We start from the raw sequence: 26,518 nt of genomic DNA on the forward strand, positions 1-26,518 counted from the left end.
CTGGCCCTCGTTGCCCTCTTTAGAAGAAATTTGTCATGGTGCTGAATGTCGTGATAGCCACGTTGGACCAGCGGCACAGCCGATGGTGCGCGAGGTAGTCGTAATAAGGCGTGCATATGTCTCGGAACTCTGCCTGTCACCAACCTCTCTTACTCGCGGCGGTTCCTCGCGACAGGTGCGCCTTCCTAGAACACTGCCGGACTCAAAAACTGCCTTCCTGAGTGAGAAAGGAGCGTGGAGTCTGGGCGTGCCTGGGCGTAGTTGGTGTTAGTGCAGTTGCTGTGACAAGGAAAACCTCGGAGAGGGGTGGGAAGAACTAGCGAAAATATATAATTAGCGGATGTATCGGTTTAATAGTTATGATAGCGTAAATATAAATAAATTGTAGGGCGGAACTTTTATAAATACAAAATAAATAAAAATAAATAAATAATACCAAAGAAATACAAAATTAAAAATATTACAAACAACTAAAGAAATAAAAATGTATTTTCAAACATCTACAACAAAGAATGAAATGAAAACCCGGAAAATAACGGCGGAAGCACAAATAAAAAATAACAAGAAACAGGCCAACTGTGTTACGCCATGCATTTGCATTTGCGCAAAAATGCATACTAAAATGAAGCGATGGCTTACTGACAGTTTTTGTTACAGAAGGCGATACACCACTTCAGCAAGATGCAACAAATTTAAACAAAGAGCCAACGTAAGGTTTTGTGGAATCATTTTGCTCGATGAGGTGCCCGGGACCATTTGTTCCGGGACCATAATCCGGGACCATAAGTTTCATATAGGGACCATAAGTTTTTACGGCAAGCAAATCAGCTAAGGCATTTGGGTGGTGTTCACTACGGTATAGGGTGTATTCACAGGCACTCGGCCGCGCGGCGGCGCTACCTGCGCGGCGGCGCCGACTCCATTTGTGCGGTTGAGTTGTTTTGCGACGGCGCACGTACGGCAGGGCAACTAGCGTGGTTTGCTTCGCGCGGACTCGCTGTATTTGTGTTTTTCTTGTGTTTCGTCGAACTGCCGCGGCTGACGTTACATCCAGGCGTGTCTCAAGTGTGATGCGGTGGTGTGTGACACCACCGTGCTTGTGGATTGTGCGAGTGTGTGCCCCGCGTCGAGCTGAACGCGTTACCGTGCTTTCAACAGTTGCCTCCCGCTATGAAGCTGAGTGATTAGGCGAAGGGTCTGTCGTGTCGTGGGTTTGCTAACGCCTTGGCCTAAGTAGTTAGCAGTTTCCGCCTCGAAATGGTGAACTGTGCGGTTTACGGCTGCAGCAACCGGACGCGCAACAGACCGGACGACGAGAATTTCAAGCGCGTCGGTTTTTTTGGCATACCTAAGCCAAGGCTGGGGCAGTGCTCAAAAACGGCAGACGTTTCGTCCAGAAGAAGAGCGCTCTGGCTGCAACGAATTCGCCGGGAAGACATCGATGATGAAGCGACTCATTACCGAGTCTGTGGCGCGCACTTCGTTACAGGTGAGGATGATGCGGAATCAATTCTTTCATCTCGCGCTTCGCCATTTGCGCAATAGTACTTGAAATCTTCTCTGTTTAGGTCGGCCAGCGTACTTCATGGACGAGATGAACCCCGATTGGGCGCCCAGCCTCAACCTGGGCTACATGTCGACTATGATCGACAAAAAACAAGCTGGGGACAGGTACGAAAGTGCTTTGTTTTCTGCCGCTGTAACAGTATAGATCTAATGAAACCTAAACGGCTGGGATAATGTCTGTCCAGATACAATCGTTGCCAGAACAGGGCTCGCGCGAGGTCCGAGGCAGAAGTTTCACGTCAATGTCACGTACTGGGTCCCCAAGACACGAACGTGATGCCAGTCGCCAGTGGAAGTTCTCTAGGTATGACCGTAGCCTAGTGGGCACCTTGGATCAATCACTTTACTACCTTTTTTTTTTTCTAGGCACCAACGGCCCGTTGTACGAGGAGGAAGAGACTGACCGATACGAAAGTGCGTTTCCTCATCACCTGTAGTTGAAGTTTTCAGGCTGCTACATTTAACAGTGATGAGCTCACGCGGCAAGTTGTTCATCTTCGGTTTCTTTTTTTTTTTTTTTTTAGCTGGTGAGCAGTCTTCATGCCAAAAAGAGCCAGCAGCCCAGCATGAAAGTACGTTGCCTGTTCAAGAGCAGTCTTCAGTCCAAGAAGAGCCAGCAGCCCAGCATGAAGGTATGTTACCTGTTGTTCACCTGTTGTTCACATTACAGCAGTGGAACAGCATTGAGTTACTATGAAAACATGCCTTTCCATTTCAGCTGCTAGCAGGCCGTGCTGTGTGGGACCACTGGCAACACAATCTTGGGCCAACACAAGTAAGCCCAGAAGTGTTTACCAATTATTACATCTTGCTGCGTAGCACCACATAGCTTGACAATACTTTTTTTGTCAGCTGGCAATTCGTCTTTCTGGGAGCTATCAGACAATGAAACAGGGACGGCTGCACAAGATGGTAAGTTTTTCACGAGCACAGTCTCAGAGTGTCTGTTTATTAAACAGTCATTTTGCAAGCTTTGTAGTGCAGTGGAACGTGACATCAAATTGACCATGCAGGGCTTGAAGGTGAAGAAGATGCATCAGACCAGGCAGCTCGCATCGCATCCCTTGAGCAAGAGAACGGCCGCCTACAATCAGAGGTTGACACGTTAAAGAAGCAACTTGCAGAGAAAAACCTGGCCGAGGACGTACTAAAACTCAACGAAGGCATGGTAGCCTTTTATACAGGGCTGCCAAATTATGAGGTTTTAAAGGCAGTGTATGACCTCATAGAGCCAGATGTGCACCACACTAGCCGGAACTGCCTACCAAAGTTTCAAGAAATGGTGGTTTTCTTGATGCGGTTGAGGCGAAACTTGCATTTAGAAGACATAGCTTACAGGTACCATTTCTCATATTTGCATGGACCATTTTTTTTCTTCTGCTACGCTTCTCTGCCTACTTCCTGCTACCTTCACCACTGGAATGGTAATCATTTAAAGCTTTAGTGTTTGTGGCTCAGCTGATTTTTAGCTACGCCTATCATTTATAGAAACGCGCTTTAAGCAGTGATCATAAAACACTTTGGAGCTCGCATTGCATGTACACCCAGCAGTTAGCTTCACCTTTTAGCCGTGGCCATCCTTACAATGATATGTAGTGCATCAAGCGTAATGATTTTCATTACTTCTGTTTTCCAGATTCCATGTCTCGCAGGCCACCGTGACGCGTATCATAGACAGGTGGCTTGACGCAGCCTACACTAGGCTCACAGAGCTAGTTTCATGGCCCGAAAGGGAGGAGCTTCAGAAAACGATGCCAATGGCCTTCAAAAGCACCTTTGGCAACAAAGTTGCAGTAATTCTCGACTGCTTCGAGATTTTTTTGGACAGGCCGTCTTCAATGGAGCCACGTTCACTGACATGGTCCGCGTACAAGCACCACAATACCGTGAAGTACTTGATAGGGATTGCTCCACAAGGAGTAATTACATTCATTTCTAGAGGGTGGTGCGGCCGCACAAGCGATAAGCTACTCACTGAGTCGTGTGGCATACTTAAGAACTTGTTGCCTGGGGACTCTGTCCTAGCCGACCGAGGCTTCACGATAGGGGATGCTGTTGGCATGTATGGAGCAAAGCTGGAGATTCCAGCTTTCACGAAAGGGAAAGCACAGCTGTCTGCGTATTCTGTTGAGGCTACACGAAAGCTGGCAAATGTGAGGATTCACGTAGAGCGGGTAATTGGAGTACTGCGAAACAAGTATTCATTACTTAAAAGCACTGTTCCCCTCGATCTACTGCACGTCAAAGAAGTTCACGGAAAGAAGGTGACTACACTTGATAGAATTGTGTTCGTCAGTGCTGCCCTGACAAATGTGTGCGACTCTGTTGTGCCCTTTGATTAGGAACGAAAAAGAAGTATGGCTGCCTAACTTTGCATATTTGCTTCTGCTAATTGACCAACATTAAACTGTGGCCTAAATTGTATACAAGCACATTCCACAATAAAGTTCATGCTTTGGCCTCATTCGGTCAACTTCACTGCGAGCCTTGTTGCCTACATTCTTTGCAGAACCATTTTCTGGCCTTTGGTGGCCTCTTTAGTCCTACACAAGCAAAGTGGAACCATTTCCTCTCGCATCGCTTGCCGTCACACTGCACCATGTCACCATGTTCAGGCTCCCCACAGTGGCAGTACAGCTCCTCTTCAGGGGTGTCACCCTGCATCACTACAGCATCGAGCTGCGCCTGTGCAGCCTGAGCAGTTTTGCTCCAGTAGCCGAAGCGGAGTTCGGGAAGCAGCACTTTTTGAAAGTAGAAAGTGCACTTCTCCAGCATCATGGAGCAGAAGTTTTCATCCAGGGCGATCCTTTCAACAAACATGTCCTCCACTGTCCACACAACAAAGTCACAGTAGTTGCGCTTGCAAACAAACATCTGCATTTGCACTTGGGTGTAGTAATGATGACTCCTTGAAAGTCTTGCGTCTCCAGCTTCAGGGATGAGACACGATGTGTTCTTTTGTGAAAGCTGCTCGATGCAGGAGTCCTTAGCAGAAAACGGGCACTTCACCTCCAGCACGCCACCACCACAGCAAGCACAATCGATGAGCCCATCCGGTGTGGCAGCCAGGAATGTGAACTCGGGGCTTATGTGCAGACCTGACACACTGCAGCGAAAGTCCACATGCTGGGTGGCTACGGCTGCTACATAGGCCTCTCTAGCTTTTGGCTCATTTTTTTTCCCCCAGTCTGTAGCCTGCGAGCTAAATCTGCAGTCCTCGGGGTGGCAGATCTTCTTAAGAAGAGACTGTGAGGGTTTCCCAATCGATGTGGCACACACCGCTCCTGCGTTGGATGCCGTGATGCGCCCAGTCCGAAAGTGGTGCCATTTGGTAGACGCTGCTTGCGCCCTTGTTTGCTTTTCCACCAGCACGCACACCTGTAAGCAAATGCCATCCTTTATCGACTGTTTACAGTAACAGTACATCAAAAGCTGCTGCTTTTTTTTAAAAAGATTACGTTGTCCTCACAGTAGAATCCAACAGAAATGCTACTGCAGCTAATCATACTGTGCTTCAACTGTAGGGGCAAGTGAAGCAAATTCGAAATGAAAAGTGTCACGAGTGCACCAGGTCAGGTGCTCATTATGGAATCTACTGCATGGTTTGAATGTAATCACAATTCGGTGCCTAGTTTCTGTCATTCCTGACCTGTAGCTAGACAGGGTGGAAAAAAGAATGGCAGGCTTACCTCGGCATCGGCCCCAAGCTGCTCGGACACCTTCAGGCACTCCTCCAAAACCTCCTCCAATGACTCTGGGCAGTCCTCCTGGTACAGGTTCTGCAGTAGTACTTGTGGAAACTTAGTGGCCAAAGGAAGATATGGCTCGGAAAAATCTGGGTGCAAGGCTAAAAGCGCAGGGCGACTCTTTGACTTGCTCAAAGCAGAATAAAAAACTGCCATCTCGTCTCGTGTGGGGACAGTAGGTGGGTGTTTGGCACTTTTACTTGGCTTGCGTGTCAAGTCGTCGTTGTCCATGCGGCGCTTCTTCATTTCCGAAGATGAAAAGTCAATTTCGGCCACTGGACGACAGTCTAAATTAACAAGGTGGGGTGGCAGCCAGGCATTCTCCTCGTCAGTGCAAGAACGGCCGTCCCTACGTCGCGCGAGTACTTCAACGTAAAAAAGCACAGCTGCGATGTGAGAGCAGGCCTCTCCAAGGCCGGCCATGCAGGTGCAATGTGCAAGAAGCACTTCACCGTCTCGTTTCACGAGCAACCACGGCATCAGCGACTTGTCGCGGAATGCCTGCGAGTGGCGAACCTGAAAGCAAGGAAATAGAGAAGGTAGCAGGTTTTTAGGCTCATGTCGACGGCCGAGATACACTTACGACTGACTGCGATACGAAAGCAAACTGCTCACCTTTCCGACGACGACGACAGTCTGATCGTGCACGACTTTCAGGAGAACGCGCTGAACGAAGCCACTGGTGAGGTAATTGTGGGCGTCCAAGGATTTCTTGGCCTTCAACTGTTCCCTAGTAACAAAGCTAGTTCCGTGAACCAGGTAGTCTCTGATGTCAGCTTCGTCCACACTGGGAAACAGTTGAAGGTCATCCGTCAAGTCTTCCTCACCCCAAGTCAGTGGGTCGTCGCCGCCGCACCTTCTAATTTTGTAAACGTATCTGTCGCGATCGTCTCCCCCCAGCCCCTTCGCATAGTCACTCAGCTTCATAGCGGGAGGCAACTGTTGAAAGCACGGTAACGCGTTCAGCTCGACGCGGGGCACACACTCGCACAATCCACAAGCACGGTGGTGTCACACACCACCGCATCACACTTGAGACACGCTTGGATGTAACGTCAGCCGCGGCAGTTCGACGAAACACAAGAAATACACAAATACAGCGAGTCCGCGCGAAGCAAACCACGCTAGTTGCCCTGCCGTACGTGCGCCGTCGCAAAACAACTCAACCGCACAAATGGAGTCGGCGCCGCCGCGCAGGTAGCGCCGCCGCGCGGCCGAGTGCCTGTGAATACACCCTATAATTCATTCCTAATGATATTTGCTGAAAATAAAAGGCACTCTACCTTTACAAAGAAAGCAGCTTTACAAACATTCATTTGCCCCCAAAAATGCAGAAAATCTGATGAAAAGTTTTAGTGAACTGCGTTGTCACGATAAACTGAATTTTCAAACACTGTTGCCCCAAGATTTTTCTCCAGACAAGCCTGCGATATTGGCGAGGAGGAAGAACGGACCTTTTTGAAAGCACGTGCACGCATTGTACGTCCCCGCGCACGCCCTGTAGTACCCGTTGCTGTTGTGTCGGGGGGGAGAGGGAGGCCATTGTATAGTCCCGCGCAGGGATGGCACTGCCCCTTGTTCTTCTTGGGTGCAACAAACCCATTTTGAAGCTCCCCTAATATCCTATTTTCTTCCACCCACTGCTCTAGTTCGAACTTCACTGCCTGCATTGCTAACCTGTACAGCACTGACGTGACGGTTACTGGCCTATACGAGCTTGGGTTTGTCCTGACTCCTTTGCCCTTGTACACTAAGTTCATCCTGCTCATTTGCCACGCGGCCGGTATTGCCTTTTCTTCTATCCTTGTTCTGATGGCTTGCAGTAGCTTTCCCTTGCTCTTTCCAGCTCCATCGGTATCCCATCCGTGCCTGCCGCAGTATTCTTGGGGACCTTTTCCTCTGCTCTTTTCCATTTCAGCTTGTCCCCATCTATCTCCAGACATTTCGGCCTACCCGCCGCAACATCTCTGTGTCGTTGCGGGGCCTCTTCATCCACCTTACCGAACTTCTCCGTGATGATTTTGTGCAGGTATGCTAATGCTTCCTCTCCCTTGAGCATCTGCCCCTGCTCGTTTTCTATAGCACCGCCATCTGTGGGACTCGTACGTTTCCCTAATGCCTGCACATGGTTCCAAAACCTTTTCGGCGCGTCTCTACCCCTTCCTCGTATTTGCGCTACCCATCGCTCGCTCTCCCCCTTTATTTTCGCCTGCACTAATTGCTGCACTTCCTGTTTCATTTTCTTATACTGCTCCCATTTTAGGTCCACCTCCTCCTTATGTCTCCCCATCCTCTTGGCCTGCCTGTGCTCTCTAGACGCCTGTTTACGCCTCTCTATCGCCGCCTTTATTTCTTTGTTCCATCAGCTTTTGGGTGTTTTTTTTCCTCTCCATCGATTGGCCCCCTCTGCCTTGACTATTTTTTCCTGCATAGTCTTGATGAGCCTGTCATATTCCCACTATTCTCCAGGATTTCGTTCTATATCCGCCTCTATGCTTTTGGCTATATCCGCAATTTGTTTGCTGTTTAACTTTGTGCGCTGCCCCGGTCGACCCGTTTTTTCGCCCCCCAGTTTCCCAAAACTCAGGTTTATGCGCTTGTGGTCACTGCCCAGACTGTGGCCCCCTTCCTCATCTATGGTCATGCCATCCAACCATTCATAAAGTCCCTCTGAAATAAGGCAGTAGTCAATACTCGACTGTCTCCTACCATACTCCCACGTTATTTGACCCTCGCATTTTTGTTCCCTATTTACTATGATCAGCTTCTGGTACTCACACATATCTAGCATTAGATTTCCGTTGAAGTCGGTGTACCCGTCTAGATCTTCAATGTGGGCGTTCATGTCCCCTACCAATAGTACCTCCCCGGAACGTTTCAAATCTTCGATGTCCTTTTTTAGACACGCCACCAGTTTTTCGTTTTGTTCTTTGCTATCCTTATCCGTCCACAGGTAAGACACCCCTAAAGCCATCTCTCTACCCTCCACTATCCCTTTCATCCACACATGTTATTTGCAGTCTTCTTTCACTCTCTTCCAATTAGTCCCCTGCCGTACCAGCATACCTACTCCTCCGCCTTTTCTCAATCCAGCCGTCCTGTTACAACCTTCCCATGCATACTCTCCGATTACCGGAGGTTCCTCCAAGTCCCGTAGGTGCGTCTCGGTCACAGCGTATACCTGGATATCTTCCTCTTCTAGCTGCTTAGTAATCTCCATCCACTTCTCTCTTTTCCTGCCACCCTGCATGTTTATGTACGCGATATTCAGTTTCGCCCCTCTCTTCTTTACACGCCGTCATCGTCCCTTTCGTTTGCCTGCACCGATCTGCACCGACCCCGCTATCTCCTTTTGCTCCTTGCATTTGTCTACGCCATCTTCGCAAAGGCCTGTGGGCCCCCTAAAAAAGCCACAGTTCGCGCCGCGTGTCGTCTTCCGATGGCTGCTCCCACCTGCCCGTTGAAATGCACTCCGTCACGCTGGAACGCCCTTTTCCGGCCCATCCATCGGACATCCCTGTTGATGTATGCGACAGCGAAACTCAGCTCCTTGCCCAGCTCCCGTATGTCTCGGTTTACCGCTACAACTTCCCTTTCCACATGTACCCCTCTCCCAATTATCTCTGGTACTGTGCTCACGACGACCTGCACATGTGGGCACAGCTCCCGAAGTTCCTTCACCCCCTTTTCTAGCTGCTTGCGCACTCCCGCGCCCCTTCCCTGCAGAACGTCATTGGTTCCTCCTGCGATAATCACTAGGTTCTGCCCCTGCATATTTTCCCACATTTTATCCTTTGCCTTTTCTAACACTACCCTGACCGTCTGCCCCGGGAACACGCCAACCTGCACTCTCTCGTCCTCTCTCACCCGGCCTCTAATCTCCATTTCTGAGTACCGCATGTTGGAGTCCCCCGCCACGATCACCATGCGCCTTTCTTCCTTTTCCTGGCTGCCCCCCGGCGCGGCCACCTGCTCCCGCACCGGCTGAGTCAGCGCCAGCTCGGGATCGTCTTCCGGCGTGGCGTCTTTGTTCTCCTCCTTTCCCTTCTCGGGGTCAAGCACTGCCGACCCATCTGCCTCGTGACCTGCTTCATCGTGGGTCTATTCGATTCAGCCTGCACCTCTTGAACCAGTTCACAGTAGTGCAAAGCGGGTTCCGCCATCGGCGGAACCAGCCCTGCACTTTTGTCGTCTGCTTCTGCACCTCCTCGGCAGGGAGTGCAGGCAAAGCCATGAACCCGTCCTGCACCTGTCGGCACCACCGGTGAATCGAACGGCGCGGTTCAGGTGCCGCGAGCTGCACCGCTGAAACGAACGGCAAAGTGCGGCACCGCCTGAACTGGTTCACGCGGTGCAGGTGAAACGAATAGACCCCGTTTGTTGGGATGTCACCCTTCGTCGCCATTTTGACCTCCATTTGCGTCAGCCTCGCTTCGAGTGCCTTCCTCTGCTCTTTTTCATCCTTCAACTCCTCCTGTAGCTCGCCTAGCTGAACTCTGAGCTGCTCCTTTTCTTCCTCGAGCCGGTCGAGGCGCGATGCTAGCACACACACTCTGCACATGAATTCCTGTCCTTCCGCGTCCTCGACGGACTCGAATCTCGTCTCCTCGAGCGGGTATTCGTGCTCGCACCCCGTGCACATCACACCCGGCTTCTTCTTCTGAGGCATGGTACTGCCCGTCCAAGGCGTGCCCAACTCTGGCTTATTTCACTGCCGCGTTCTCGCGCGCTCCCTTCCAATCTAAAAGTAAGCCGCAACGTGCGATTCTTTCCTACAGCATCAATTCTTCTTTCACGAATTATCAACGTTTACAAACCGCCACGTGCAACAACCGAGCGACACCTCTGATTCGGTCACTTCCCTACGCTAACAACTACCGCCCCTTTCAACTAACCTACATCTCTCTCTAAAACATGGTCACTCTAAAAAAGCCGCCCGCATCTTCCCACGGGGGGAACTCGAGTAAATGCGTCGCATCTACTCGAGTCAAGCAAAGCGTCACGTCAAGCGAAAGCCAAGCAAAGACGCCCTTGACTGAATTCCGAACGCGCGCTCCGCCGCTTATATACGTTGAGGGGACTGCGTAAGCCGGTCCCAGTCGACGACGTTGGCGTACTTGTAAAGCGGCGTGGACTCTAGGTGTTTGAGCCAACCGCGGATGTTACTTGGCCGGAGAACGGCACACCGGTTATATGCGCAGCGTGCCCGAAGGAGAGGAAACCGCGGAAGAGAGAGTACTGCACATGCGCCGGCCCAAGCGCGTCTGCCGCGGCTATGACGCAACACAATCCAACACAATCCACTTTAATCCAATCCAATCCAAATCCAAGCCAAGACAATCCAAGCCAATCCAATCGAATCCAATCCAATGCCCCTCGCGAGAGAGTGTTCGAATCCAATCCAATGCCCCTCGCGAGAGAGTGTTCGCTTTCGCCTCGACTCGACGCGCATGCGCAGTGAGCGCGCGGACTACGGACGCCAACGCGGGTGACATCGTGAGTTACTGAAATGCTCTGCATTTAAAAGGAATAATAAATATAAAATACTTATCCGTTTTCGTCGTCGATGCCTCCGCCGCGCTCTGTACGTCCGCACACCTCGACAGCTCGACCTCGAGTCCGGGCGCAGCGCCATCTACCGCGCCTCCGCGCAACACTGGGTAGGCCGAGCCGCACCGTCCTGACCAGTCGCCTGCTTTAGGCACTGTGCACGCGCCCTTGCAAAGGCGTCTATCAAGTGGTTAGGTGCGCTTAAGTTTGCAGAATACGCTGCAACGGCGACAGGATGGAGTGTTGTCGACTGAGAGGCTTTAGAAGAAACAAAGCGCAGAAGGAAAGCTACCGCCTTGGCTGCCCTGAATAGTCCGAGTTGGGAAGGCTGGTCACAGCCTCACAGGCGGCTGATGTTTCCGTGAAATTTTTAGAAAATACAATGGCGATGACTGCTGCTGTCAAAGTAAAGTATATCGGTTTGTTAGCTGTTAATAGTCGTGAGCTTACCATAAATTTCCCCTCTTAGCGAATACCGCGCGAATTGGCAGTGTTTGCACGAAGGTAGGTTTCTCTGCATCATGCGTGCATCTTCCGCGGCGTTTACAATGAAAATTCACGCGGCACGCAACACTCAGCCGTATTTTATTTGTAAGAGAACTAATTGATGGCTGCAACACCTGACCCCCTTTTTGGAAAAATATGGTTGTTTTTAGACAAAGTAGGGTCATTTGAAAAAAAAAAAGCTGTCAAAAAGTCGAAATACCTGCGTCAGCACAAGGTATAAAAGCAACGCATGTGGGATTTTTGCGCTGCAAATAAATGCTGCTCAATAAAACAAAGTCGTTTTAACGGGGCTCACAACACCAACTTCAGAGAAAAATAAAAAATAAACTGAGTTCATGATGATTCTAATATTTGGAGGCCCTGCTTACAAGGAAGAGATAGTCTTAAATCGTTCACGGGCATTTCGTGGCGGGCTTGCAGTGAAACCCGTGTACGTTCTGAATGTATTCATGGAAAAGGAGACGGAAGGCACAGAGGTTCCCTTCGCCCAGGCACAGAGTCTTCCCTCGCCCAATTTCGTTCCTGAGGCGATACTGCTTGACCGATCGTGCACGGAGCAAGAAAACGTGCTCGCTCCGTGATCTCGGGGTAGGACGAACCAGCGGAAACGAACTGTCAGGGGCGAGGAGCAGGACGCATTCTTGGAATGTTTGGCGATAATTCAAGCCGTGAAATTGAAAACCGTCGTCAGGCTCCTTTCCCGGCCGCAGCGGCCGCTTTTCCGACAGAGGCGAAAAGCGAAAACGCCAGCGTGTTCGACATTTCGGCGGACGTTAAAGATCCCCAGGTGGTCAAAATTAATTCCTATCCCCCCACTACGGCGTGCCTCATCGCTTGTCTGGCGTCGGCGCGTTGAATCGTAAAATCAATCAATCGAAAATCGCCGCCAGTTGCTGCATAGTTCTAGATTCTTCCCACTCGCATGATCTACATTGGAGCCCGCGCTATTTGAAGTCAATGCTACCAGCACGTAATGCAGCGTACAGACCGCACTGCACCCAAACAATCGATCCAGTGACACGTAGCACCGTATTCGCGATACCACGGCGGTCCGATTTCAAGTATGCGAAAAAAACGGCTTCTTTCCAATTCTGTGAACAGCTAATAATTTGTGCTTTATAGCGGAAACGAAAATTCACTGAAAAAAACTACGTGGAAACGTGAAAATGGGCGCACGAAAGGCTCCACCAGCATTCTGGGTGTGCGTGGCACTGGGAAGTCAATATCGCTTGCCCCTCCTCCTCCTCCTCCGTACGCGTAGTCAACAGTTCAGTCCTTGAGACTATCCCTAGCTCGGAGCGGTAGAATTACTGTAGTATGTTTTAATTAATCTAAAACTGAAAAATTGCGTATACTACAATTCATCCGGGGCCGCCAAGCAGGTGCGCAACCGAAACCCGAGCACGCTGGCGAGCGGTGGCCGACCCAGTATTTTGCTTATTCCCCGATGGCGGCGCTGGGTGTCGCGGCTCAGTGTCGCCCTCTGTTCACTGCACGGCGCCTATATCATGATTGCTTGTGCCATCACTACATTATTACAACTTTGTTTGCGTTGGGACACTGGGACTCGTTGCGGCTGCACCGACAATGTAGACGAGGTTGAACTCTACTGCTTGTGACATCACTCGTTTATTACAGCTTTGTTTACGTATATTGCAAGGCGATAACTACTCCCTGGCAACCCGCCAGCTATCGGCTCAAGCCGGCTGGCCTCTCTGGTCAACGTCTTCGTCTGCACTCCCATTTTCCCACCTCATCAGGCTTTTCCCCTCCAAAAGATGACGACCCACGCCAATGCAATGACGACCGTCACTGGCCCACGGGGCGCCCGGAACTCCTTCCTTGGAATTTGGGTTCGTCGACCTTTCCCCCGCGAGCCAAGGCACGCACGTGAAGTTGGCGTCTCAATTATTTCCCTCGGGCTCTTCGGCCGCCACCTACACCCCCTCCCCCCCCCCTTTCAACTGCGGCATTCCTGGCAGAAAAAAACCTACAGAGACTTTCGCAGGTACTACGCAGTGTTGTACACGTTCCTCCAAAATAGGAACGAAAGCTCGTTCCTCGTTCCTTGCCAATTTTGAAACGAGTTCCCGTTACAAGTTCCTTTATTGCGAAAGGAACGCGTTCCAGTTCCACTTCGAAAATTGGAACGTGTCGTTACATTAACGTTACAATCAGTTTTTAAATGTAAACACAGTGTCGGATAATCCTGGGTCGAAATTAAGTGAGACATTTAAAACTCACATCGAACTACATATATTACACGAATAGTAATACCACCGGAAGCAGATCATCTGGAGATAAAGATAATTAAACGAAACGCTCCTAGGCGAATTTTTTCAGGGAGCGCGGGACAAACTCCAGACGGCTCGAGGACATTTCGGCTGCAGGATATTTCAGTGCGGAAATTTCGGTGTACGGACACATCGTTGTACGGACATATTGGTGTACGGGCGTTTCGGTGCACGGACATTTCGGTGTACGGACATTTCGGTGTACGGACATTTCGGTGTGCGGATATTTCGGCGACCAAATTATCCGGTGCTTGCCTCTTTGCGGCAGCCGTTATATTTTTATTTCCGGTTAACGTGGGTTATGGACAACAATCTGGAGCAGTGAATTTATTTTTTTTGATTGATGCCATGTTCGATCTTTGCCAGGTATTTTTAGAAATTCTACATTTATATATTTTTGTTTAATACCTCTTCCTGGGGACACATGTTATGCAGCCGATTGAATTCTTTAGCACACGTTTTTTTTCATTTATGACAAGTTGTTAATTTATATTCGCTCTTTTTTAGCTAAGATAATTAACTGGTGTTTACGATGGTCTACCGCCTGTTTTGTATTTTCTTTAAATTACACACCCTCAAATTACATAAATTACATGCACACTCTCAATATCCAAAAAGTAACAAACATTAGCTAGCCCCCCAGAATGAGGAAAACGTTATGAAGAGTATTACGTAGGCTGGGCTGCCTTGCTAAAATGAATTCGCGAACACTGGTCTAGGATATTGTTGGGGAGGAAAAACGGGCCTTTGGAAAACAGCCGCAGGTTCTAATGGCCTAAATGCTGATTAAGCGCGTAACGGTTGTGCATACAAATTCCACCCATTGTGTTCGGGACAACAAACCTTCGTTTAATGTTTACAAGCCTACATTTACCACATTTTAATTCTTTGTCCTAGCAGCCCCTACCCCCGACTTTACCCTTGAATCTCGACCAAATTTCTTTTTCAGCCATAATATTTTCGGTTTCCCCTGAAAATCCTACTGGCGTGGATGAGTTCACGGTCTCCGAAGCGTCACTGCAGTGATTTTTTATTTTTTATTTCAGAACCTACCGCTAGCCTCTTAGTGGAGGCTTTTGCAGGAATTGGGTGATACATTGAGAACAATGACATAGCACACTTCGCGTTTAAAACGAAGAAGGAGCTTTACATTCACCATGGGCGCAGGTAACCTCTATAATGTAGCACAAAAAGCCACCCAAAAAGCCGCTGAGAACACAATGGTCACTATCGTTTGCTGGCTACGCCCTTCCGCGTACCGCAGTCATAGCGACGGCGCCCCACTCCAGGAATCGCTCTTTCTGCGCCTTCAGTCGCCCCCTTGGAAATTAACTCCTCAAGTCACGCATATCATGCATGGACACCCCAGGTATACATCGCTTCCTCCCATTATAACGACCAAAAAAAATGAATAGGCTAGTATGACGAGAGCGGCAACAGTCGTCTTCAAGTTTTCGAAGTCCAGTCGACGCAATGGTGAAGCACAAGTGACACCCCTCTCTCTCTACTTAGGGGGATGATTGCCGGCGGGGCTGAGCTTTCCCCTCCCCTAAATAACGCCACCGTAAGTGCGATCGTTGGTTTGTTAGTTTTAAATAGAGCTGACACCGAATGCAACGAAGGCGATATTGATTGAGAGAATAATTAAAACGAAATGCACACGCGGTTAATCGACCTCGTTTTTCTGTTGTTTTTCCGCGGAAGTTTAGCTGGGGGGGGGGGAGAGGAGGGGGGGTGGAATAGACTAAAAGCAGCAGCGTCTTGCACTGTTGGGTGAAGTGAAGGGAAAGCGCTTCGGTAACACTTAAAGTATTAGGGTTTTTCACGTGAATGTTAAAATAACAAAACAAATGGTTGAACGGATCCAAATTAACAACGTTAATTTTTACCATCTACTACAGAAATTGGGTTTCACATGGCAATGCTCCGCCAAGGTTTAGCGTTTGCTTCCACGAACAGCGGCGCAAGCACAAGTCTCGAACGTAAAATCATATAAAGTCACGAAATTACAATATTAAAACTAAAATGTTCAAAGAATGCTTGGGACATCCCCTCATTCAAAATGTCTGGGCCAAGACGTCATGCACCAAAATGTCCGTGCACAGAATTGTCCACACCGAAACGTCCTGGACCGAAATGTCCGACACCGAAATGTCCGGATCCCGTTTAGCAGTCCGTCCGTTTCGTTGGCTGCGTTGTTACCGGGCTGACCGTGACTGGTCTGCTCCTGAGCGCGCCGAAGGGCGAGTAGGAAGGGTGCAGATAGGCGCGGACATGGCGAAGGCAGCACCGCGGAACTAATCCCCCTACAGCGACGAATGCCCAAGCACCCAGCCGGGTCTGGGTCAACCCAGTAACAACGCATACGACACAACGGACGGACTGCTAAAACTCTCTAGTCTTTCCCCGCCAGGGAACAATTCTATCGGCCAGACGCGCATTATGGCCTCCCCAGACAAACAATGAAGGGGGAAAAGCATTCTCGCGGCTACGCTATTCACCCGTCGAACACCGCGTAAGCAAGCACAAGCTGCGGCCTGCTTCGAGGAAGCACGTACGGCTGAAGGACGGGCAAACTGACCATCTTATTGGAAGAGAAACGCAGTAGCGCTTTGTGGAGTTTTGTACTCGAGCCTTGGCATCAAAAACAGCCAAATACTAGCGATGTAACGACAGGAACGCCGTTCCAGCCGTTCCTTCAAAAACGTAACGAGTTACCGCTACAGTTCCACCGACCCTTAATGGAACGGTGGCGTTCCTCCGTTCCTCCAAAAAGGAACTAGTTCCAGGAACGCCGTTCCTTGTAACGCCGTTCCGTACAACACTGGTACTACGAAAGCAAAACAAGCTGACACATTTCATCTACAGCGTGACTGGAGGCAGTTGGTGCAATGCAGTTTTGAACGCCCAAAAATAGAAAGAACAAACTTACAAAAATTACTTAACCAAATAAAAAGTGTGCAGCTTATAGATATTCTAAAATTAACAAAGATTGAAATAGAAAATCCCGGAAAATAACAATGAAAACATGATTGAAATCGCGAAATTATATTTGCGCGTGTGTTTTGAAACAATGTCTTCTGCGAATATTTAATAAGGATCGCTCGGCGATCCTTTTTCATTGGTTGAACTTTGTTTTAAACGATATTTCAACACGCACTCACTTCAATTACGCAGGCCGTGGCGCTATATTACTCAGCTGTTGTCGCAGGTTGCTCAAAGCTTTGCTCAAAAAAAAAAAACGGCAATAAGTCGTTACAAAAAACCAGTAAAAAAAACACGATGATACTGTCACTTATTTGCTCTATAAATTATGTCCCTAGAAAAAATTAAATAAGGAACAAAATTGACTTAAAGCTTTAAATATGTCGGCTCATATTCCACAAATAAATGTACATTTTTGCAAAGGCCGCATAACCATCCGCTTGCCTAAAATAACGCAGAATTGCGAGCAAGAACATCTGTAAAAAATAGTTCAGAATGACGTGCTTTCTCTATCGAATTATACTCCAAGCCACTCTAACATGTGAATAAATCGAATTTAAAGAAACGAATCGTAATAAGCGCCCACTTTCTTCATTTAAACCAGAGAAAGCTTGGTGTTTCAGCTGTCTTCCTCATTAAAGGGACACTGAAGTGATTTGTAAACAATGCGAGATTACGAGCGCAAATTGTAGTCCGGAGTCCCTAGGCCCTGTTTCGACCACTCTGCGCGCGTTTACGCGTATTTAGTAGAAAAATCAATTCGAAAATGCTGTCCTCCTCTCTGCACTCTCACCCATTTTCTTTGGCGTTTTCGTGTGACGTCAGCAGGAGAGGAGCTGGCAATTGGCTGCGCTACTGCACGGCTCGCCGACCTTCCGCGACCGAGTCAGTCGGCCCAACGTTTAGTCCGCCGGCCGCCGACGGGTCATGGCAATACGCTCGATCAGTTGAAACTAAGCCACAACACGTTTGTGAATGGAAGAATGTGCCTTTCTTTACTTCGTTAGTTTGTACTCTGTATCTATAGTTGATGACAGGGTAAGAGTGCAGCTCCGCCCACAAGCGTTGTTTGGCCGCTAGCTGACGCTTCGCGGTTAGAAAAAATAGTTCGTTATATTGCAGCTGTTAATACCCATGATTACTAATATGAGCGGCTGATAGTATAACCATCTGATTATGACGTCGTTTATATATGTTTCATTCCGAAGAATGAATGATTTGCACAGGAAAAAGAAAAAGTCATCCTCATTGAAAACTGGCTCAGAAGAAAAAAAAGTTACTCACTAAAACAAAGGTTATTCTTGATAGAAACTATTCCCGGTGTATTTTATACTTAAATCAAAGCTATCTGTGATTGTTTTACTGTTAGACAACAGAAATAAACATATAAACAACGCGCATACGATTTTTTGGGTCTGAATAGTTCGAATTTCGACCGCTGCACGTCGCTTAGCCGTCGTCTGCAGAGTCCTTCAACGGTATTAAGGGACTCTGGTACCTATGTCTGGTACTACGTAGTGGAGCCCCACCGGAAATTGCTATACGCACTACTCATGTAGCGCCATCTATGAGGCTCTGTCAGAAACACTCCCGAGCTTGCTTGGTGGCGGGCTGACGCGACCTTCGGTTGTGAGTTGTATACAGAAGGAAATATACAAAGTAAGGAAACAAAACCGCTAGAGGGGTAAAAGGAAACCACGAAGCTGGTGGGACAAGGAAATTAAACTGGCTATTGAAGAGCGACAACGGGCTTCTAGATTGCACAGAAAGGCAAAACAAATGGGATATCAGGAGGAAGAGGTGCAGTTACGGTGGAGCCGGTACCGAGAAAAGAAATTTGAGGTGCAAAAACTAGTACAAGCAAAGATTAGAACTGCGAGTGAGAAATGGATATCAGGTATACGTAAGAAGGATAAGAGCGCCCCCCAAAAATTCTGGAATCATTTAAAAGCATTGGGAACGACGACTAAAGAGGTGCAGACTCAGATACAGGACGGGGACGGTAACGTTCTCCTGGGGGACAGCGCATTAAAATACCTACATGGAGTCATGGCAAATACTTTCGGCCAAACACGCGAGATATCGGCTACCCGGACACATGTGGCCAATAGAAGAGCGACAGAAAAAAAATTCAATATCGAATTTTTGGATTGGAAAAAGGCAGAACACAGTGTTCCCAAAAGTACGGCAACAGGACCGGACGGTATCCCAATAGAGATTATCAACCATTTGGGACCAGCGGGAAAGACGCACTTGTATAGAGCCATCGAGCGCGCTATAAAATCCGAGAGGATTCCCACGCAATGGCGCGAAAGCAGAATGAGTTTGATTTATAAAGGCAAGGGAGAGAAGGACAAGGCGAGCTCATACAGGCCGATTACAGTCACGTCAGTGCTCTATAGATTAGCTATACAAGCCATAAAAGTCGAGTTGTTGAAGTGGGTGGAAAGTAACGGTATTTTAGGGGAACTGCAAAATGGATTTAGGCCGGGTCGACGCTTAGAAGACAATATTTTCGTAATAACCCAGACCATCGAAATTTCGGCAGCACAGGGCAGACCAACATGGCTACTGTTCCTGGACATAAAGGGAGCCTATGACAACGTAGATAGGGGATTGCTGTGGCATATACTGGAAGAAGAGGGGATTGGGTCAGAATTTGTGGGGCTGATAAGGGCAATATATGAGGATAACAAGGCGCATATTACATGGGAAGGACGTACAGGCACAGAGCCCGTGTACATTCGAAGAGGTTTAAAACAGGGGTGCCCCCTTTCGCCATTGCTGTACACACTGTACATTAGAGGAATGGAAAGACGATTGGAGGAGAGTGGATTAGGCTTTGACTTGTCGTACCGAAGCAATGGAGAGTTGGTGGCGCAACGGATTCCGGGATTGATGTACGCGGACGATATAGTGTTGCTGGCAGATAATGCGGAAGACCTTCAAAAACTGGCCGACATTTGTGGGGATGAGGCAACGTACCTAGGCCTACATTTTAACCCACAGAAATCTGGAGTCATGGTGTTCAACGAGGAAGCTCATACAGCACCAATAAGAATTCAACAGGAAGCCATACCATTAGTAAATAAGTACAAATACTTGGGGATCTGGCTTAATGAAGGAAAAGGCTACCTGAATGCCCATGAAGAACACCTCAAACTGAAAGGGAGACGAAATGCAGCAGTAATGAAACATAGAGCACTGTGGGGATACAATAAGTACGAGGTAGTGCGAGGCATCTGGAAAGGGGTAATGGTGCCGGCGCTCACGTTCTCTAATGCCGTATTATGCTTAAAGTCCGATATCCTGTCGGGACTGGAGGTTAACCAAAAGGCAGTCGGCAGATTAGCACTGGGAGCTCACAGTAAGACTACAAATGAGGCGGTACAAGGCGATATGGGTTGGGCTTCATTTGAGGCGAGGGAAGCGCAAAGTAAGATACGATTTGAGGAGCGGCTTAGACATTTAGATGAGAAGAACTGGGCAGCCAGAGTGCACAGGTACATGTACCTTAAAAGTGTGGACACCCAATGGCGGAAGAGGACGCGAAAGCTGGCGACTAAATATACCTTGACCGCGGCAAATAAACAAGGGGGGGGGGGGGCAGTTAAAAAGCAAATGAAGGAAACAGAGACGCTTATGTGGAAAGAGAGGATGGAAAAGAAGGGATCGCTGGGAATCTACAAAGCAAGCAAAAAAAGAGATCCGGAAAGAGAACTTTTATGACAACAATAAAGGTAGTGCGTTGCTCTTTGAGGCGCGGGCTGGCTGCTTGAGAACTCGAACCTACATGAGCAAATATTCGTCCCAGGATGATACATGTGTTGTATGTGGCAGGGATAAAGAAACAATCGACCACATAGTAATAGGATGCCAAAAGATTCAGCCGGATAGAATTGGGGGGAAAGTCCTACTTCCTGAGGCACTGGGCTTCGCAATTGATGGAAGCATTAACTGGTCAGCAGTAGGTATTACTAAGCAGCGGCTAGAGTATTGGTGGAAAAAGAGCAGGGAAGTCGATAAAATAACATCCCAGCCAGGGGTAGCGGCAGGGCAGAATTAAAAAGAAATCCGAGTTGAGGGACTAAATTTAAATTCAAACTACTAAGATAGGCTAGATGGCGCACGCCGTCACCCCGATTCAAAGGGGAGGCCTTTAATCATCATCATCATCATCATCATCATCATCGTACGAACGGCAAAGTACCTGCGTACCTGGTTTCGGCCACAGCAAAGTTTGCGCTGTAGTCATGGGCGTGAAATAGATTATGGCTGCCCACAGGGCCGTTTACGACACGTTTGAGCATTTAATCGAGGCAGGAACAGAAATTACGCGGGCAGCCGGTGCATAACATACGGTGTTGATCAACATATCGTATGTTGTGTCGGGCCGCCCGCGTCATTTTTTTATTTTACTTTTGAGTTTTGTGTAATCAAGTATGTATCTATAGTAGCCTCAAGCTGTCTATTCCTTGGTATCGCCAACTCTCTAAATAATATTCCACGGCGGCTTTATTCGCCTTAATAAGATTCTGAGATCCCTGAGTGAGATGTCTAATACGCTGCCCCGTGCCTCTTAGCACGTTGTGGTTTCGGCGGCGCACAGAACACCAGTTTTAATTGACTACGCAGCCGTTAACTAAAGCATGTTCTACAGGAACTCTGAGTACAAACGGGAGAACGTGCACCTGTGCTCATGTGTTTGTACACTTTGCCTCGAGCTGTTAAAGTTGGCTTTTCCGCATGGCGGTTAAGTTGTGCAAGAAAGTCACCGGGGCTAAATGTGATAGTAAGAAACGCTTCTGATGTAAATAAAAACAGCTCATCCATAGTGTTTAAGAAACGCTTAGGAAACATTCCTTTGCAATGTGACCTTTAAACGTTTCACACCCCTCTTCCCACTCGGCCTTCTTTTGGTAAATAAAGGCGCTTTCACACAGGAAAAGGAAACCGGAAGATGTATAGAACTTTTATCCTGCATTTTTTCACGTGCATAATGTCACATGCTAGCAGTGCCATTTGTCCAACATGGTTTACGTTGTGCATTGAAGCAGTTTCTTACCAAGCTCCAAAGACTCGCCTAGGCAATTTCTCATCACGAATGGTAAAAAAAAAATATCTGTAAATTATGTGGAAGCAATGCCCATCTCTTCATTATTGACATTTTCTAGTTTATCGGAGCTGCTGCAGCCAAGCATTATGTTATTTATAAAGTAGAAAATACAGAAAGGCCATTTCTAAGCAGAAGGAAATATATATTGATTAGCATCTGCATTGTTTGAATTGTATGTTTTCCAACTGGCAGGGCAACTGCTATTATTTCTATGCCACATAAGATGCCCATGATTTTGCTCAAGTATGTGGACTCTTAGGTGGTTACATGCTGATAAAATAATTCTGTGCTACCTTCATTCATACCCTGCAACTCGTCCGTGCCCATGGTGAGCATGCAGGGTGCACGTGTGACGCTTAGCATGATAAACTTCAGGCGATGTCAGCTCAGGTGTACTGAGAATATTTCTACTCCAGAATGCTTAAAACTGAATCAATCGTGAAAAACAGTCAACTCAAAACAACCTGAAAGAAAAGAAGCACCACCTACCCTAAAAGAAAAAGAAGAAACGGGTTAACTATTTTACATTGTTTTCAAGTTATCCAAAAATAAGTCTGCATGTAAAAGGTCCAAGAAAGGCTGTTTCTTACACTTTCAAGAAGACATCAACACTGCTATTGTTTTACAATATGAAGTAAATTTTTATTACACCACATCCTCAGCTTCAATTGAAGTTGTCCTTTCTGGGTGACCTGTAAAACCAAAGGTGCAATACTATTAGCAATACGGCTCTGTTGCTTGTATAAACGATAGAAAAAAAAGCACAAAAATAAACATAGCAAAACCCAGAACCTTTGTTATGTTTTTTTTCATTTTGTGTTATTTTTGTCCTACTGGCACAATTTGAATTCTTGAAACCAACTTTCGTGAAAAACCTATTGAGCACGATTTTTCATACCAGCCATTACTACATTAAATGGCTGCACAATACTTTTTGCCTGAATGTAAATGCGGCAAGAAATTTTTTATTATTTTGAAGCAGCCAGTTTTTATGGCCAGTCAGAAAATGGGAGCAGATGCCGTTGGTGCAGGGCTGCATGCGACCACACCGTGTGAAGTGTTGTGCAATTTTTTTGCAAAGCTGTTAGCCCGACAGGAACCACACCGCATGCAGAAGCTGTTGTAGTTTTTGTTATAAATTGACGTGAACCTTTTTCCTCCTCACTTAGAACTGATCTCCTTTTTTTGCTGTTTGGTCCCGTTTACAGTAAGAACTACATTTTTTTAGGAAAAAGGAACTGCCACCCAAATAAAACCAGTACTTCTGAGTCAAAAGAGCAATGCACAAGATTAGAATCATACTACACAATGGGAACATATACATGTTGCCCCCCCCCCCCCCCCGTGCACCCTCCCCCATGCCCTCTCCCTATCTCCCTATTCTTGCCCGAAACAATGGATTTGCCCCCTCAAGATAAAATTCTGCAGACGCCCATGCTAATACATACGGAACCAGTATACCAGTATACAGTGTACAGCTGGTCGAATTGGTTCTCAATGCATAAATAAGGCTGCTTCAAAGATAAACAAGGCATTGGTGCCTTCCTGGTCTGTTCCACAACTTTCACTACAACCTGGAACGATGTTTTGACCCCGAGAAAGATTCAGTACACTAATTATACAGCACTAGAAAGCGGATACAAGCATCATCACTGACTCCCCGCATCTCCTATCATTAGCTTCACACTTGTTGATTAAAAAAGTGCTTGTCCTCATGCGTTATCGCACTTGTAACAATGCATGAAACGACATTTAACAAGGTGAGGGGAAACGCGCTGAAGGTATCCAATACGCGTTCGCACCGTTCAGTTGCTCGGGCCGGCTAAAGGAACCACGCGACATGCATGCATGCTCGCGCATCGGCTGGAAAAGCTGGTGACAGAAATATAAGCACGGCGGTCGACGCGGGTCTCCCACTTCAACATCAGCAAAGCAAGCGTTACGGGACAAACCAACGAGGCCAGAAATACCTACCTTCAGATTGGGCAAGCCGTCTTCGAACCACTGCGGCGTGTTGACGGCGCGATCGGGAAGTTGCCACGCCAGCTTGACGGCCCTGGCGCGAATCGTGTGCATCAGCCCGGCCCACGATTCAAGACTTGCGCTTTATTACCGTGATTTGTCGCAACGAGATTGGCGGCCATCATCACCGCTAAATCAAGCGTCGTAAACGCAGAGTGGAAGAAAGGGGCGGTTCGTCGCCGCAATGGCTGGATGCAGTGCACGGACTGTGTAAGCCCAGAGTGAAAAGGAAACTAGCGGCGAAAATTCATCGGTGTCTTTCAGAAATCGGCCGCGATATCAACGGGCCACGCATTGTTCTATGCGACTGTTTCGAACGTAGTGACGCACTGCAAACACCTATCGCGGCGACGCACGCAACCGTGGAGGTCGCGATGCCGCATAAGGTGTCCTGCCTTGCGAAATCAGCTGTAGGTGCGAAGAAACAAGCGTTATTTTATTCCGCTTAAACGAGACGACAACACCGTATGGCGCGAGCAGAGAACTGCGGGATGTGAAACGTTACAAGACTAAGCATTTCGACTTCACGAGACACGCGAGTGGCAAGACGCTCTACGTGAGTTGGTTAGATTGACAGTATACAGTGTCATGCTTTCAATCCAGGCGACCATTTCCGAGGTGTTTCCCGGCGATGTAATAAAAGAGCTGCCGGCGTTTCTTTAGTGTCATATCACCACCGCGCAGTTTACAGTGGATCCAGAGAACACCAACTGACGGTGAAAATTGATAGAAAAACACCCTTAAGCACTAGCAACGAGCAAACGAGCTTTTATGAAAAAAAAAAAAAAAAACTAATAGTGACCTACAAATGCATCCGTCCGAAGTTCGTTTCCAAGTTGTGCTACATTCAACTTTCATTGCTTTACACTGATGTGCAGCAGCCTACCGTGAAGATATTTTTATCGTTGATGAGGCTTTTAAAATAGCATACATAAAGAAAATATTCGGTTCAACATGTAGTTGCTTTGCAGCCATGTCATGTCAAGCTTTGTGGAAGCATTTTAATTTCTGATAATCTTCTCCTATGTACACCAAACAGTGACGCCGAACACTGACTGCCCCATACGAAACTTGAACGAACAGCTATACAAGTGCACTCAATTCTTACTGCACCTATTTAGACAACCACACTCAACAGGCCCAATGATATGAGTATGAACGTGAGATCTAAGTGAATTATTTAAAAATGTGCCGACATCTCCATGCATGCATTTCCATTTTATCCACTTCTGCAACCAATCAGAGCACCAAACTGGAACAGGGAAAAGAAATATTTAATTCTCACTGCCCCTTGTCAAGGTGTCATGGGCTACTGCATAAGCATTTTCTATTCTTACCACACTTTCCAGCCAGCAGCAGCAAAGTGGCACCCTGAAAGCCTGACATTGGATCCATTTTGATTTGCTGCACCAGTGTTTTCAATGCCTAATGCAGCTTTAAAGGGACACTGAAGTGATATGTAAACATTGCGGGATTACTTTCGCAAATTGTAGTCCGGAGTCCCCAGACCATGTTTCGACCACCCTGGGCGCGTTTACGCGATTTTATTTAGTAGAAAAATTAATTAGAAAATGCTGTGCTCCTCTCTTTACGCTCGCCCATTTTCTGCGGCGTTTTCGTGTGACGTCGAGAGGAGCCGAGCTCGCAATTGGCTGCGCTACTGCACGGCTCCCCTGCCTTCAGACAGTCAGTCGGCCCAGCGTTTCGTCCGCCGGCCGCCGACGGGTCGTCGCAATTCGTTCGCTCAGTTGAAACGAAGCCAGGACACGTTTGTGAATGGTAGAATCTGCCTTTCTTTACTTCGTTAGTTTGTACACTGTATCTAGCTCCAAGTCAAGGTCGCTTCACACAAGCGCTGCACAAGCGCACATGCGACGCTTCGCTGACTGGTACGCCAGTAGGAAAACATAAGGCCTCTTGAAGGCGGGAGAAGAGTCAGCGAAGTCAATATAGGTACTAAGGAAATAAAATCAACTGATATTTTTACCGTACAGCGTGAAAATAGGGTGCGGGAAGCACTTTCTTGCGCTGGGCGAACAAGCGCAGCGGTCAGCAGCACGACTACGCATCTGCGAACGCTTTTCCGTCTACGAAATGCAATTGCTAGACGTGAGCTATTGTGGAAGCTCGGGGGACGCTTACTGCACGAGCGCAATACAACAAATAGTCACCTAAGCTGCTTGAAATGCCAAAACTAAATAAAAGTGTAAACTGGTTGTACAATATATACCCTATATTACCAAGACCACCGGAGCCCGCTCCGTGGCCGAGTGGTTTGGGGCGTTAGATATGTCTCCGCGAGTATTTTGCAAGTCAGGAGTTCGAATCCCCGCGGGTACGTGCTTTTTTTTTCTGTAAGTTAACTTTTTCGTTTTCCGCCGATGTTTTCTATATTGAGTTCACCTTTTTTTTGGGCCGCAACGTTCATGGCTCCCGAACTAGTTCACAAAACGCGCGCAGGCTGGCACTGGCGCGCTAGCGAGTTCTCGTTGGCGTGCTGTTGCCATAAGCACCGACTGCTTGCGGGCAGTGGGCACAGGCCAGAATGAACAGACCCTTGGCCTGGTGCGAACACGCTTTTTACGATACAGGCATGAGGGAGGCAAGCTCCAAATATGGGGGAAAAGCGCATGACATTTGGGCGTCTGCGGGTACGCGGAGGGCGTTCATGCACTGCGTAGGTTTCGGCTAGTGAATGCTACGATTCCAAGCCATCCTAGGAGGCTTATCTT

The 26,518-nt window shown here is 47.9% G+C and overlaps 3 protein-coding genes across 3 annotated transcripts; 2 read left to right on the top strand and 1 right to left on the bottom strand.

Annotated features, from left to right (window-relative positions):
- Positions 1–926: 926 nt before the first annotated feature.
- On the top strand, positions 927–3,134 carry LOC144157419 (uncharacterized). The gene is made up of 7 exons (XM_077688421.1): positions 927–1,489; positions 1,569–1,671; positions 1,752–1,870; positions 1,933–1,980; positions 2,091–2,198; positions 2,285–2,341; positions 3,115–3,134. The coding sequence occupies exons 1-7, from the start codon at positions 1,258–1,260 to the stop codon at positions 3,132–3,134; spliced, it is 687 nt and encodes a 228-aa protein (XP_077544547.1). The 5' UTR covers positions 927–1,257.
- A 45-nt stretch (positions 3,135–3,179) lies between these two features.
- LOC144157435 (uncharacterized) lies at positions 3,180–3,908 on the top strand (the record flags this gene model as incomplete). Its single annotated transcript, XM_077688422.1, has 1 exon — positions 3,180–3,908. A coding segment is annotated over one exon (729 nt), but the record flags the coding sequence as incomplete, so codon positions are not given.
- Positions 3,909–4,041: 133 nt separating this feature from the next.
- On the bottom strand, positions 4,042–6,478 carry LOC144141935 (uncharacterized). Its single transcript, XM_077673385.1, has 3 exons — positions 5,928–6,478; positions 5,256–5,828; positions 4,042–4,944 (listed from the first exon to the last, which is right to left on the bottom strand). The coding sequence occupies exons 1-3, from the start codon at positions 6,237–6,239 to the stop codon at positions 4,042–4,044; spliced, it is 1,788 nt and encodes a 595-aa protein (XP_077529511.1). The 5' UTR covers positions 6,240–6,478.
- Between the last annotated feature and the right edge of the window lie 20,040 nt (positions 6,479–26,518).

The sequence above is a fragment of the Haemaphysalis longicornis genome, unplaced genomic scaffold, assembly GCF_048455015.1.
Source record: "Haemaphysalis longicornis isolate Haplotype H1 unplaced genomic scaffold, Haemaphysalis longicornis Haplotype H1 scaffold_1, whole genome shotgun sequence".
Lineage (NCBI taxonomy): Eukaryota > Metazoa > Arthropoda > Arachnida > Ixodida > Ixodidae > Haemaphysalis > Haemaphysalis longicornis.

Excerpts from the sequence above, each read along its gene's own strand:
- LOC144157419 (XM_077688421.1), top strand. The coding sequence starts at position 1,258 with ATGGTGAACTGTGCGGTTTACGGCTGCAGCAACCGGACGCGCAACAGA. Across the intron at positions 1,672-1,751 it reads AAAAAACAAGCTGGGGACAG|ATACAATCGTTGCCAGAACA; the intron begins GTACGAAAGTGC and ends ATGTCTGTCCAG. Across the intron at positions 1,981-2,090 it reads AGAGACTGACCGATACGAAA|CTGGTGAGCAGTCTTCATGC; the intron begins GTGCGTTTCCTC and ends TTTTTTTTTTAG.
- LOC144141935 (XM_077673385.1), bottom strand. The coding sequence starts at position 6,239 with ATGAAGCTGAGTGACTATGCGAAGGGGCTGGGGGGAGACGATCGCGAC. Across the intron at positions 5,829-5,927 it reads CTGTCGTCGTCGTCGGAAAG|GTTCGCCACTCGCAGGCATT; the intron begins GTGAGCAGTTTG and ends CCTTGCTTTCAG. Across the intron at positions 4,945-5,255 it reads AGCTTGGGGCCGATGCCGAG|GTGTGCGTGCTGGTGGAAAA; the intron begins GTAAGCCTGCCA and ends ATTTGCTTACAG.